This window comes from Melanotaenia boesemani, chromosome 23 (assembly GCF_017639745.1).
Source record: "Melanotaenia boesemani isolate fMelBoe1 chromosome 23, fMelBoe1.pri, whole genome shotgun sequence".
Lineage (NCBI taxonomy): Eukaryota > Metazoa > Chordata > Actinopteri > Atheriniformes > Melanotaeniidae > Melanotaenia > Melanotaenia boesemani.
In genome coordinates this window covers 7,401,201-7,415,285 of record NC_055704.1, presented here as the reverse complement: position 1 = coordinate 7,415,285, position 14,085 = coordinate 7,401,201, and the positions used below count along the sequence as shown (strand labels likewise).

General features: G+C 38.5%; 1 protein-coding gene across 1 annotated transcript in view; it reads right to left on the bottom strand.

Moving 5' to 3' along the window:
* Window positions 1-14,085, bottom strand: part of LOC121634490 (thyrotropin-releasing hormone-degrading ectoenzyme-like) — a 290,942-nt gene that overhangs the window by 76,586 nt on the left and 200,271 nt on the right. The window contains exons 7-8 of the mRNA XM_041977162.1: window positions 10,213-10,350; window positions 8,127-8,192 (exon numbers count right to left, since the gene is read on the bottom strand). Of these exons, the coding sequence (XP_041833096.1) occupies window positions 8,127-8,192; window positions 10,213-10,350 (204 nt within the window). The remainder of the gene's footprint in view (window positions 1-8,126; window positions 8,193-10,212; window positions 10,351-14,085) is intronic.

Genomic DNA, 14,085 nt, shown 5'->3' with positions numbered 1-14,085 from the left:
ACACAGACTATGAGGAAACATATGACTGTTAGAAAACCTTTAGAAAGTGACTTTTGCATAATATACGAATTTTAAATATTGCAATATTTCCTCAGAACATAGTTCACACATTTACCAAGTTTCTATCGAGTTGAAGAAACGGGCATCTTTGAGTGAATTTCTTGATTTCAAGGAACAATAATGTCTGTAACACTGAAAAGCTTTTAGAAAGAAACATGTTAGAACACCAGAAAGTGTTTAATGTTTGATCTTGGTGACATGTCGTGCCAGGTGAAGGCTCTATGAGAACACAGCTTGTCTGGAGAACGAGGTTTTTGGCTCAATCTCAAACCCATAAGGGACGAATGTTGTCTCTGTTTTTAGCTTGTAATTCTTCACTCCATGGTGTTTGGTTTGGTCCCGTTATCACCGGCTAAAACAATGCACTTATTTCCCACTGCAGTGGTTTGCAGGTCTTAAAAGCTTTGAGAGACGAAGGACTGGTTGAGTTCCTCCTGTGACTGTCATCTGTCGAGGTGCACATGGAACTCGATAAGGAAATAGAAGCTCTTTATTGAAACAAGATGACATGCATGATAACCATGGCCTTCACTAAATCTGACATGAACACACTCCCTACACACAGGAAGTCTGATCCTGATCGCAACACTAACAGATTTAAAAGCAGAACTGAGCCGATAACAAGCATCCTGTAACAAATATAACTGAGTTGAAGGAATTTTGTTCAAGGGAATGTGTCAGGAGGCGATGCAAGAGGAAAGGTGACAGATTTCTGATGATGGCGACACATGTATTCAGTGTGCTAATGAGGTCGATCTTCATCAACACGTCAAACACTTCATCTGCCACTTTAATTCTGCCTGTTATTTCCATCTCTTCCAGCAAGTATCGATGAGCGTTAATGAGGATTCATGCCACAGATGAAACCACGATAACCTGCTTCTGATCTCATTAACAGGCAAGTCTGAATAAAGTCTAAAAGTCGGAGATGTGATGGAGCCCTGAGGCATCTCGCTTTGAACCAGACTCAGAAAAGGTGAACAGATATTGATGTTTCCTAACTGTAGAAGGCAGGTCAAGATAATTAAGGTCACACAGATGTGATGCTAGACCATCCAGGTTCATGTGACTGAGCCAAGCTGATCTCTGATGTTTCTTTATGTCTTTGTACAACTGATGTGGCTGCTGTTGTTTTGGTCTCTTTGTGGTATCTTTAATGGATTTGAGTCTTTGAAGTTGTTTGTTTTATTTTTTGGGATCATTTTTGTTTCCCTGCAGCATTTGGTGCCATTTTTCAAATCTTTTTGATTAACTGTGTGACTCAGGTATGTATTTATTCATGTATCTGATTTCACTTGTCTTTGAGAACAGTTGCATCTTTGATGCAGATTTGGACTTTTCGCAGTGATTTATTTTTCTGCTAATTTAACAGGTCGTTTCCACCCACACTGGTCACAAGATTTGGAAAGTGACTGAATTAATGAGATTATGGATAAAAGCAGCTGAAATGAGCTTCTTGTAGAAGGTGGCCATGTTCAGCCTCAGAGATCTGGAGGGAGCTTGCCATGGAGCTGCTGGTTCTCCCTATTTAGAGAAGTCAGCTGAGGTGGTTTGGGCATCTGGTTAGGAGGCTGTCTAGTTGTCTAACCTTGAGGTTTTCCAGGCATCTCCTACTGGGAGGACACCTCAGGGATGACCCAAGATTTTCTGGAGGGATTATATGTTGCTTCTGGCCTGCGAATGCTTTGCGATCCTTCAGAAGGACCTGGAGAGTATCACTAGAGACGAACGTCTGGGTCTTCCTCCTCCATCAGAGAAGTTTTTAGTTTTTTTTTGTTATGTTTTTTTTTTATGGACTTGTTATGGACTTTAATACCATCTCTGTTTGGGGTTATTTTGTAACTTTTTGTCATGTTTTTGTAAACCTCCATTACATTTCACCAGTGTTTCAAACAAACTCATGTCTCTTGTGTATATTTCTTTTATCTCTTTAGTAATGTTTGTCTCTAGAGTCTCTGTTGGATGCCTTTGGTGTCATTTTAAACATCTAAATGGTGCATGTGGGTGTCACAGATTTGCTTCACATTTTACATGTTTTTTTGTTCATTTAGTCTTTTTGTCTATTTTGACTTCTGTGTCTTCATGGGGAAAACTGGTCAGAAAACTGTGGGGATGGGGGTGTAAACAGTGGCTACATAAATCAGATGATGAAGTAAGTTTGGATTAAAAAAACATGTTTTTTAATTGATGATGATGATGGATTAATAGTCATAAATGATGACAATCAATGATGAATGATGATGGATGGATGAAGATGGATGCACAAATAAGGAGAAGATGGTAAAGAGGAAGATGACAAAACACAAGATGAAGAAGAGGAGCATAAAGATGATGAAGAAGAAGGACAATGATGGATGGATGGATGGATGGATGGATGGATTGTTGGATGGATGGATGGATGGATGGATGGATGGATGGATGGATGGATGGATGGATGGATGGATGGATCAGTGGAAAGCCTTATAGAATTGGTGCTACTCATTGGTCCAGCCATGTCCACAGTGAGGGTTAACAGACTACTACTGGTAATTGAGGAGGATTTATTCTTTTAGTTTTAAACTGTACTGATGTGTAAGGAAAAGAAAGGAAAAACAGAACTCCCAACATTATAAACTTGTATATTAAAAAATAAATGAAAATGAAAATGGCTGCACTGTGGTGTGGTGGTTAGCCTCACAGCAAGAAGGTCGCTGGTTCGAGTCTTAGCTGGGGGGAGGTTTGAACCTGGGGGGAGGTGGCCTTTCTGTGTGGAGTTTGCATGTTCTCCCCATGTATGCGTGGGTTCTCTCCGGGTTCTCTGGCTTCCTCCCACCGTCCAAAGACATGCATGTTAGGTTAATTGGTCACTTTAAATTCTCCCTAGGATCGAGTGTGTGTGTGTGAATGGATGTTTGTCCATCTATGTTGGCCCTGCGATGGACTGGTGTACCCTGCCTCTCACCTGTTAAATGCCTGGGATAGGCTCCAGCTTACCCATGACCCGTAATTGACTAAGCGGTCAAGATAATTAATGAATGAATGAATGAATAAATGACAATCACTGCAGATTTTTGGGGGTCATTTTTGTCAGTTGTGTTGTGATTCTCACCAAATGTCAACATGTTGTTGCAGCTGTTTTCTTTTCAATTATTCATCTTCATCTGTTTAAAATGAGAAAACACTAACACCAAGGTTTTACTCAGCTGATGTGTCAGACTCCTGTTTATATTATGTAGTGTGGTGTAATGCTGTAACAGACACAAACACGCAGTATTATCCTGGAAACATGCTGGATCAGCAGTGTTTTATTTAGAACCTGGTTTTCAGATTGTTCCAGGTCACTTTAGCAAGAAAATCAGGACACAGTTTATCTCTCTCTCTCTCTCTCTCTCTCTGTGTGTGTGCATGTGAAGAGAAGTTATGTATATTTCTCTGGGTATAGAAACAGAAATGTATTTAACCCACTTTCAGGTTACATCACATGACATCACTTTTACAACTCCTGCAAACTGACTTCCTCCAGTTTGTTAAGTAGAAAATGTTTCTGGTTGTAAAACCAAGTCTGTGATAATGATGATTTTTTGTGTTTTTAGGACATCAACTTCAACCAGAGTGAACCACGTGAGTCATCCTGCAGCCACATCCAGCTGAACCACAAATAATGCAACATGCTCATTGTCATTGTTGTGTATTCTGCTGCATGTCCAAAAGCCAATCTGTTTGAGCAATCAATGCTCCAAAGAAACATGGACAAGTATGAATATTGTGGGATTTCTATAAATAATGATATTTATCCCCAAATGCTCCCTTTGATCCATGTTTCATCCAAATGCTGAATTTTCCTTTGAACTTGTCTCCATCTAAAGCCCGACAGAGCTAAAACATTATCATAGGAAAGATCCTCTACTTCATTATACCATAAATTTAATTATTAATCTTTACAGCTGCAACCACAAAGCCAACAGAACATTTCTAGACCCTTTCATGTTCTCCACACTTCCATTTGATTCAGAATGAATTTGATTTATTCCTCTTTAATCATCAATATCCCCAATGTTTTGTCGACTTAATACAAAGAAAAGACAAATATCTTGTTTATTTGTTTTTAGACCCTAAAGTTGAGCTCCACCATGTTCTTCTACAATCACGTCTTGAGAAACTTCTACAGCTTGTTGATCAGAGCCTGATTGCATTGGTTGGACATAATGTTGAAGGTGCACACTGTCAATACATTGTCTTACAGTTTTAGATGCAAGTCTGTGAAAACTAAGTCAGGAGGTCAAGAAAGTTTACTGTAGACCTGTGAAACAGGACTAAGTTAAGACATACATCTGGAGAAGGATAGAAGAACTTATATATATGTTTGGATACACCAAAGGAGTTAACGAACTAGTTATCAGGGCTGAAAGAGCCTCAGTCAGATGGAAAACCAACAAGCCAATAGCTATTATGAATTCTGAGACTGTTGATGATAGACTTCTCTATCAATGGTCAGTCAGGAGAATCCAGGAATAAACCCTAAATTCACTTTAGAAACACCATGAGGATCCAGAAAGAAGTGAAGCCCAAGACAGTAAATGATAGAGTAATTACTTCACTATGAAACCTTTTCATTGTCATGGAAACTAGCTTCATGATTAATTTCAAATAAAGGCAGCGTCATCGGAGAACACATCAGCAGAGTTTTAGCTTAAACTTCACCACAAAACAGCAAAAGTAAGACATGATTTATGCGTTTTTGTCCCACCATGATGAGACAGACATCTTAGTAATCAGCAGAGTCGCAGCTTTCATACGACACCCTGTTTGTGTGGTTTGCTTGAAGTGGAGAAATTAGCGGAAGCTCTAAAGTGGACAGTGCTGTTCTCATGTTTTTTTAGATTTCATATATTTGCTTGGGGTTTGAACTGTGAAAGAATATCCATAATCATTCTAAAAGTATGCTTTTTTAGGCAAGCCTGAAACTTTCTTCATTTGAGCATTTTGCCAACTCGCTAATATCTACAGATCTTAACCAATCTTACAACTGTTTCTTTTACTATGACTACAAAAGTATTCAAATAAACCTTGTGGGTGTAGAGATATAATAATTTTGTAAATCATAAATTAGCTATTTTCAGAGGCCTAAAAAATAGACACAGGGCTTAAAGGGTCCAATATGTACGTGCATTAGCAACAGAAAGTTCTAACTTGGAAACCAAACAGATTAAACGAAAATGGAAACCCAGGCTAGACAAAAACAGACAAAACAGTAGAATGGGACAAGACTCTGCTTATGGAAGCCCTTTATCCAAAGAAATTACATAATTACCAAATAACACCAATGCCAGCAGCCTCGATGACTACTGGCCAGTGGCAATCAGACTCATTATTATGAAGTGTTTTGAGAAACTGGTTAGGAGTCACATCACCACAAGTCTGCTACCCACATTCAACCCCCACAGGTTTGCAGACAGGGTAAACAGGTCTACAGAGGATGCCATTGCCACTGCTCTCAACACCACCATCACTCATGTGGAATGGCAAGGGAACTATGCCAGGCTGCTCTTCATAGACTTTAGCTCTTTCAACACCATCATACCAAGCAGACTGGTCAATAAACTACTGGACTTGGGGTTTTCACAACACATCTGCCCCTGGATTTAGAACTTCATGACAGAGCACTCCCAGAGGGTGAGAGTAGGACCACATTTCTCCTCAGCCCATAGCATCAGTACGGGCTTCCCACAGGGCTATGTGCTGAGCCCTCTTTTGTAAACCCTCTATACCCACAACTGCACCTCCATCAACGAGAACAACACAATCATTAGGTTTGCGGGTGACACCACTGTTGCAGGACTTGCACAGGCTGTCAACAAGATGCTCTACAAACAACCTCATCCTCAACACCTCCAAGGCAAAGGAGCTGGTTATCAATTTCAGGAGGAAGAAACCAGACATTCAGCCTATTTTCATAAATGGGGTCAAGGTAGAGAGGGTCTCTTATTTCTGATTCCTGGGCATGCACATTGAGGAGGACACACACACAACACATGCTGCCTCATTTATGTTTGTGTGTGTGTGTGTGTGTTGCATATTGTGTCCATTTTATTTATTTATTTTCTTAACATGAGAGCTGCTACCTCACTTTCGTTGTGCCCTGATATTTAGAGATTTGCATGGTGTTTCACATAGAAAAAGTTGTTTCTGTTATGTTTAAAGTACAATATCTGTTTGACCGGACAGAATCCATTCATGGTTATCAGGTCTGTTTGTTTGAAAAGTAGCAGCCAAATATTTGTAGTCATGGACTTCTGGGTTTTTCCCTTCAGTGTACTTTATTTTTGGTTTACTCTCTGCACTGAATGTTTACAGTCTTTCTGCACTATACTTGTCAAATGAAGTATTGTTTTATTTCCTATGGCAGTATCTGTCACAATCCTCCACCTCTCCAACTCCCACATGCTCATAGGTGTCAGCGAGTGAGACAAATCAAACAGCATGATTAATGGAGTTTTCACAGCAACTGTGCAAACACTCCTTGGGACTTATTGGGCAAAATGCAAGTGAAAAACTCCAAGGGTGACATTTTTTTTCTTATTGGGACATACCAGGTCAATAAGTCTGCGATGTATTTGAGGGCAAGGCCATTTACTGCTTTTAAGCCTTTGAAGGTGAAAAGTAAGATATAAAAATCAATAAAAAATAATCTAACAGGAAGCTAATGGAAAGAGGCAAGCGCAGGGGTGATGTATTCATGCCTTTTGGTCCCAGTAATGAATGATGCTGCTGTGCTTTGAATCAACTAAGGGTGATGGAAGGAGCCTTGACTGACACCTGAGTATAGTGAGTTATAGTCGTCAAGGTAAGAACAGATGAAAACATCAAGTTAAAAGAAATGGACAGATTTTTTAAGATAGTCAAAAGCTGGAAAAAACATGATTGAACATCATGTTTGGCTTAAACAAAAAAACTAAGATTAAATACATATCACTCACAGATTCATAAGAGCCTGACTTAGATTATCTGAAAGGTTGCACAAGGCCATTTTATGCCATCCAGGATTTAATGTCAGAAAAACATGCTGTGAGACTCACAAGGCTGCAGGGATCTGTGGGATTTTTTTGGTATGTACAGCTGAGTATCATCAGCATAGAATTGGTAATTTTATATTTTGGTTTAGAATATGCTGATAACAGAAGGGGACCAGGATAAAGCCCTGTTGTTATACCACAAGTCAGTTCCAATCAAATCAATCAAACCAGCCACCCAGACAAGGACGATCACTGTGACAACAACCCTACAGACCGAGCAAGCAATTTACCGGTGTGGAATATCTCCATATGGAAAACACTGGAGTTTAAAAAAGTAAAAGTAAGATCAAATTAACATAAAAACGATAAGAACAAAAAGAGAGACAAGAAAAGAAAAAACAAAAAACAAAAAGAAGTTCATAATAAAATAAAATAAAATAAAATAAAGAATTCAGTTAAATGCTTAGCTAAAAAGGTAAGTCTTCAAAAGTCTCTGGCAGGCTGTTCCACAGATGATGGTTTTAGTGGTGGAACAAGGCTGTAGGTTTCAATACTGACTTTAGAAACAACTAAAAGGCTGGTACCTAAGGACGTCAGGGTCCGTGAGTGCTCATAATTTAAAAGGATGTCAGACAAATAAGAGGGCCCAAGAATATTAAGACATTTCTAAACTACTAAAAGAATTTTTAAATCAATTCTGGAAGGATTCAGGATTTTCTGGTGACATAGATAACAACCTATGTCACGAAAACATAACCTGGTTTTACCCTGTAGAGGGTGTTATGAGCCATTTTTTACCCACAAAATCCTGTTTTTAAAATAAATTTAAAAATACAAATTTTATCAACATTTGTAGTTTTCATCACAATTAAGTAATACTGCATTGTTTACAGCTCAAAAACACATTTGTGGGTGCACTACCAATTTAATCTGATGAAAAAAAGATTTGAACATCTATGAATAGACCAGAAAATGATTCTACACCATCCAATCCCCTCTGACCCATGTGACATTTGTAGCTTATTGTATTCAAAATGTGAAAATGCCTTTTGGTTGTAGTGCAACATAACTTACATTGAGTCCTTTCTGAAACAATGGCTGTCCCATCACATTAGCCAGCATCCGGATCAGTGCTGCCCCCTAAAGACAGAACAGAAAAATGCACTTTAACATTTTTAGCACTATAACAACCAATGAAAACTTTGCAGTTATTTCTAAGGCACATTTTTCCATGTTCCTAAAATTTCTGTGACCATTAGAAGAGATGAAACATAAGCTGATGCTGCACCTTGGATCTTTTAAATAAGTGGAATACACTTTAGATCAGCGACTGTGGCCACCAGTGTTTGTTACAAAGTGCAGGTTTAAGAGTTTTCAAGCAGATTCTTAACTGTGTTGCTTCAAGCCGCTTTGATTCTTCTTCCCAATGAGGGTTTTAAAAAAGGAAAACAACAGATCTTTTAGGATCAGTTAGCCCAGTTGTTTGGTTAGAACTCAAGAAGTCATTGGAAAGAAGCAATGTCAGAAGCTTTAGGGTTCTTCCTTTATAAATTACAATAAGTCCAAAACTCAGTTTTCTTGAGTAGAAGCTGGTTGAGTACTCAGCTTATTTCAGGGTGCAATGAAGTTTAAACAGCATTTTGGAAAGTGAGCAACTGTAATACTTTTGATTTATTTCTTAATGTTTTGTGGGACTCTTGCCTGTCCCTTATAAACTCTACTCAAAAGAAGGGAAACTTAACATTAGCAACTGACATTAAAATTGCGCGACTGTCACAGTATTGTATGAGGGGCCGTTTGAGACATTATTCAGAATTACCCTCTCACAGACACATGGGGAATTTAAGTCATTCACACATTATACTGAAACCTCTCATATATCATACTGAAATCATTCACACACTATAGCAAAATTTAAGTCAGTGTTGAAGCACCCTGCTTATGTAACTGAGATAGTAATTGTGTTGTTGTATTTATAACATTATATTAAAATTTGTGGTCGGGACACAGACATTTTCAACTTGTCATCTTGTTTGCAGAAAGCATAGCAGGTGTTGCTTCTGTTCAATGGCAGTGGGATTGTTTAATTCTATTGATGTGGGCATGAGTTTATGATGACTAAGTGAAGCAGCTGGCTTTTTCAATACTATACTGGCCTCAGCAGATACTATTAGAAGGGTTAGGTCTAACACAACAGCAACCGGATAACTGACAGTAGCAAGTCTGAATGAGGACACGCTAACTAGCCACCTAGCATAACTCGGCCATTAAGATATGCAGTGCTGTCAAAGGAAGACCTGAACGGCACTGGACAACATACTCTTCATCTGCGTTTGGAGTATTCTCCAGGATATGACTTACAGTGCTGTCCAGGTCTTTGTTTTACAGCACTGTATATCCCAATGGCTGAGTTATGCTAGGTGGCTAGTTAGCATGTCCCCATTCAGACTTACTACTGTTGGTTGTCCGGCTGATGTCGCGTTAACCCTTAATAGTCTCTGCTGAGGCCAGAATGGTATTGGAGATGCCAGCTGCTTCACTGAGATTACTTCCAGGCGACTGAACAGATATTAATACAGCAAAAGTCTTCGCAAAACATCTGTCACGATGTTCTCCAACTTCTTCTTTGGCTTGTTTTGAAAATGAGCTCCTGTTTTTTTCTACTACGTGACTTCCGTTTCAACTGAAATGACTTCCTTTTCAAGTGAAATTTGCTCTCACACACACTAGAGGAAATCTTTTCATACATACTAGTGAAATTCGATTTTAGAAATTTCCCTATAGTGTATGAATGATTTCAGTATAGTGTTTAAGAGTATTTTAGTATAGTATATAAGAGGAGATTTCAGTATAATATGTGAGAGCATTTCAGTATAGTATATAGGAGCAGATTTCAGTATAGTGTATGAGAGGTTTTACTATAATGTGTGAATGATTTCAGTATAATATATGAGAGGTTTCAGTATAATATGTGAATGACTTAAATTTCACATGTGTCTGTGAGAGGGTTATTCTGAATAATGTCTCAAACGGCCCCTCATAGTATTGGTTGCTTTCTGTTCCTCTTAACGTTGACTCACCAATGTACTTACAAATTGCTGTTACACAACCAAAACCTTGTCAAATGGATCAAATTAGATTTTTTGTAAGAGCAACTTACCTTTTTGTAGGCAATCCAGTCAAAGACTCTGTCGATGTCCGTTGCCTGTTCCACTTCCTGGGAGATCGGATGGGAGGAACTTAGACCGTCCAACAGCATCACCTCATGGAGAACATCGGTGAGGAAACGCTGCTTCTCCTGAAAACACAAGAACTTGTCTTCATCTCTTACAGGGACATTGTACAAACAAGATTACATTCAAGTTTTGAAATTCTTTTTATTGTAATTCAGCAAGAGAACAGAGATACATAGAGAGATTATGAACCCGGTTACTATATATGTCAAGCTAGACTTATGGTTCATCTGAGCTGCATGTTGGATGGTAAGATACCTCTAAGAACTGAATCATCAACTTTTCTGTACTAAATGAGAGAAAGAGATAGTAATCAAGGAAAAGGGGAAATGTGGGAGATGCTGAAAAGGTCTAATTGGAAGCATGGATTTGACAATATACAGACGTGGACAAAAGTGTCAGATCGCACCATCCGTCGTTGTTTGAGCCAAAGTGGACTTAATGGGAGAAAACCAAGGAGGACACCATTGATCAAAACAAATCATAAAAAAGCCAGACTGGAATTTACCAAACTACATGTTGACAAGCCACAAATCTTCTGGGAGAATGTCCTATGGACAGATGAGACAAAAATGGAACTTTTTGCCAAGGCACATCAGCTCTATGTTTACAGACGGAAAAATGAAGCATATGAAGAAAAGAACACCGTCCCTACTGTGGAACATGGAGGAGGCTCTGTTATGTTCTGGGGCTGCTTTGCTGCATCTGGCACAGGGTGTCTTGAATCTGTGCAGGTACAATGAAACCTCAAGACTATCAAGGGATTCTAGAGAGAAATGTGCTGGCCAGTGTCAGGAGGTTTGGTCTCAGTCGCAGGTCATGGGTCTTGCAACAGGACAATGACCCAAAACACAGCTAAAAACACCCAGGAATGGCTAAGAGCAAAAGATTGGACTATTCTAAAGTGGCTTCTATGAGTCCTGACTCAAATCCTATTGAACATCTTTGAAAGGAGCTGAACCATGTTGTCTGGAAAAGGCTCCCTATCAAACCTGAGACAACTGGAGAAGTTTGCTTATGAGGAGTGGGCCAAAATACCTGCTGAGAGGTGCAGAAGTCTCTGACAGTTACAGGAATCGTTTGATTGTAGTGATTGCCTCAAAAGGTTGTGCAACAAAATCTTAAGTTAAGTTAATTTTTGTCCAGGCCTGTTTCATGAGTTTTTTTTTTTTTTTTTTTTTTAAGTAATTAGGTTGAAGCATGGTTGAAAAGCAATGTCTGACTTTCATTGGTTACATTTTATAGAATTTTTATTTATTATTTTTATCAGATTCAAGTTATTTCTGTGACCATTGTGAGTTTTTCCTTCATTAACCGAACGGGACCAACAATTTTGTCCACATCTATATGGTATGACCCTAATTCCTAAAAAAGTCCTGAATCCTTCATGGATCTTCAGTCTTTCCAATTTTATGTTGAGGAACATAAAACCTGTGGAAATTGTTCCACAGTTTTGAGACACAGCTTATTACATGTTGATGAACCTCGGCTAATCTTCATATCTGAGAGACTCTGCCTCTCTGAAATGCTCCTTTTATAGCCAGTCGTGTTACTGGCCAATTAACCTAACTAGTTGACAAATACTCCTCCAGTTGCTTTTGATTTGATTTCTTTCCCAGCCATTTGTTGCCCCTGTTGCTACTTTTTACAGATGTGTTGCTGCCATTAGATAAATATTTTCCATGAAATGGTAAAAAGGCTCAGTTTCATCATCTATCATGTTGCTGTTCAGTAGCATTTGTTAAGGACTAGACTTTTGATGACAACTTGGACAACTCCTAATCACACACTGAACCAAACTGGACAAAAGTCAGAGGAGTCTGTTTTGTTCCCACACTTAAGCTTCATGGGGATTCTTAGATTTGCTTTGAAGTCTACAGTCAGCCAACCAGTTGCCATTAAGCTGAAAAACTGGTTGATTAATTGAAGGATTAATTGAGGATGAATCAAGTCAATCCGCTATGATCTTTGTTCCTTTTCATTTCCTTGTGTTCTTTTGTCAGTTGTAATTCTTCAGTCTTTCAACATGTTCTAGTTTTTAGTTTCTTTAAGTAATTATTTCTATTTTCTCCAGATTGTTTATCTTCTTGAATTTTTTTCCTTTTTTTCAGCACTCGTCCACTTTGAACTTTATTCTCAATCCATTATCTTGCTGCCCCCCTCCCCACCTCTTCATTTTCTTCAATTATTCCTTTTCCTCATTGCCTCTCTGCTCCTCATTTGCTCCTCTGTTTTCAGATCCTTAGTAGACATCTGCAAACATGTTGAGCTTTAATGAGCTCTATCTAAATTACCTCTGGGATCAGGCTAAATCCGAAGAAGGGTGGCTCTGTCTAATTCATGGATTACAGTGTTTACTGTGGAGATTTGCATTTAATGAACCTCCATCTTGTTAAGCAATGAAATTGTTGGCTTATTAAGTTTTAGTTGTTAATGAACAGGATGAACAGGAACCTTTTTTAAATTACCAGTATCAGCAGGGATGTGTCTAATTCTTGGCCTAAAGTGGTTATGTGTAATTCAGGGATTAAAGTGATGTGCATTAAGTCGATATAGCTTTAATGAACCTGTATCACCTTAAACAAAATAGCTTTGTTGGTGTCAATTTTTCCACATTTTCAGTTTGATACACATTTTTTTTTTCTTCTAGATTTAACGTCTTTACATAAATGTTCTCTACAGGCCAAAATCCCCAAAAGCTGGTACGCTGTGTAAAATTTAAATAAAAAGATTGATTCACAATATAACATTAAAAACATATCAGATACTGAAAATAAGACATTTTAACATTTCATGGAAAATATGAGCTCATTTTGAATCCGACAGCAGAAAGACCCAGATCACCTCACCGCCTGGATCCAGGAATTTTTTAAAGGATTCTTTACTATGGGAAAAAGGGATAAAAATTCCACAATCATTGGCCAAAAAATGGCAATGGCTTGGTGGACGTCTTCACTCTCTGAGCACTTCAAGTTTCTATTGGGAATAAAATATGGGTTAATGAGATTTGCTAATCATTGAATTCTGTTCTCATTTAAATTTACAGAAAAGAAGTGTTCTTTTTTTTTTTTTTGTTTTTTGATCCCTGCTCAAAGGATTTGGCTAATTACTAATTCAAGTCATGTAACAGTTTTAATCATGTGTGTGTTTCATCGGTAGACAGTGTAGTTGCTCCATGACAAATCACACAATGAGTAAATCAGTTCAGATTTGGATGAGAGTAAAATGAATGGGTGAGAAAGAAGGAAAAATAATCAGACCAAATAAGACATCAGCTCTAATTAAGAGACATTTTAAATCACCTGGAGAGAGGCAGAGGTGGTCCATCTGGTCATTATGAACCAGATGGACCCACATGAGGAAGGACTGCTACAACATAAACACAAACACACAGATGCAGGGTCAGCGCTGTGTTCAGGAACAGCTGCTGAAGTTTAAAACGTCTGCTTATCTCCTCCCTCCATCTTCCATCACTTTCACTGTCGCTTCTCCTCTCCACCTGCTGTCCTTCCTCCTCCTCATACTGGAGCCATTTAAACTCCACATGATTTGGACCACTCACAGCTTTCTGTGTAACACTTCTGCAGTGTTGTCGTATCACAGCTGCAGAAAATCCTGGTTTTGAATGATTGTCATGCGTCTCATGCAGTTAAATAACATGGAGACACTTTCACTTCATAAAGCTAGCTGTACTAAATGTTAGATCTCTGTCCAACAAGTCACTGTTAGTTAATGACTTCATCATTTCTCACAGTTTAGATTTTCTTTTTCTGACAGAAACATGGTTAACAGAAGACACA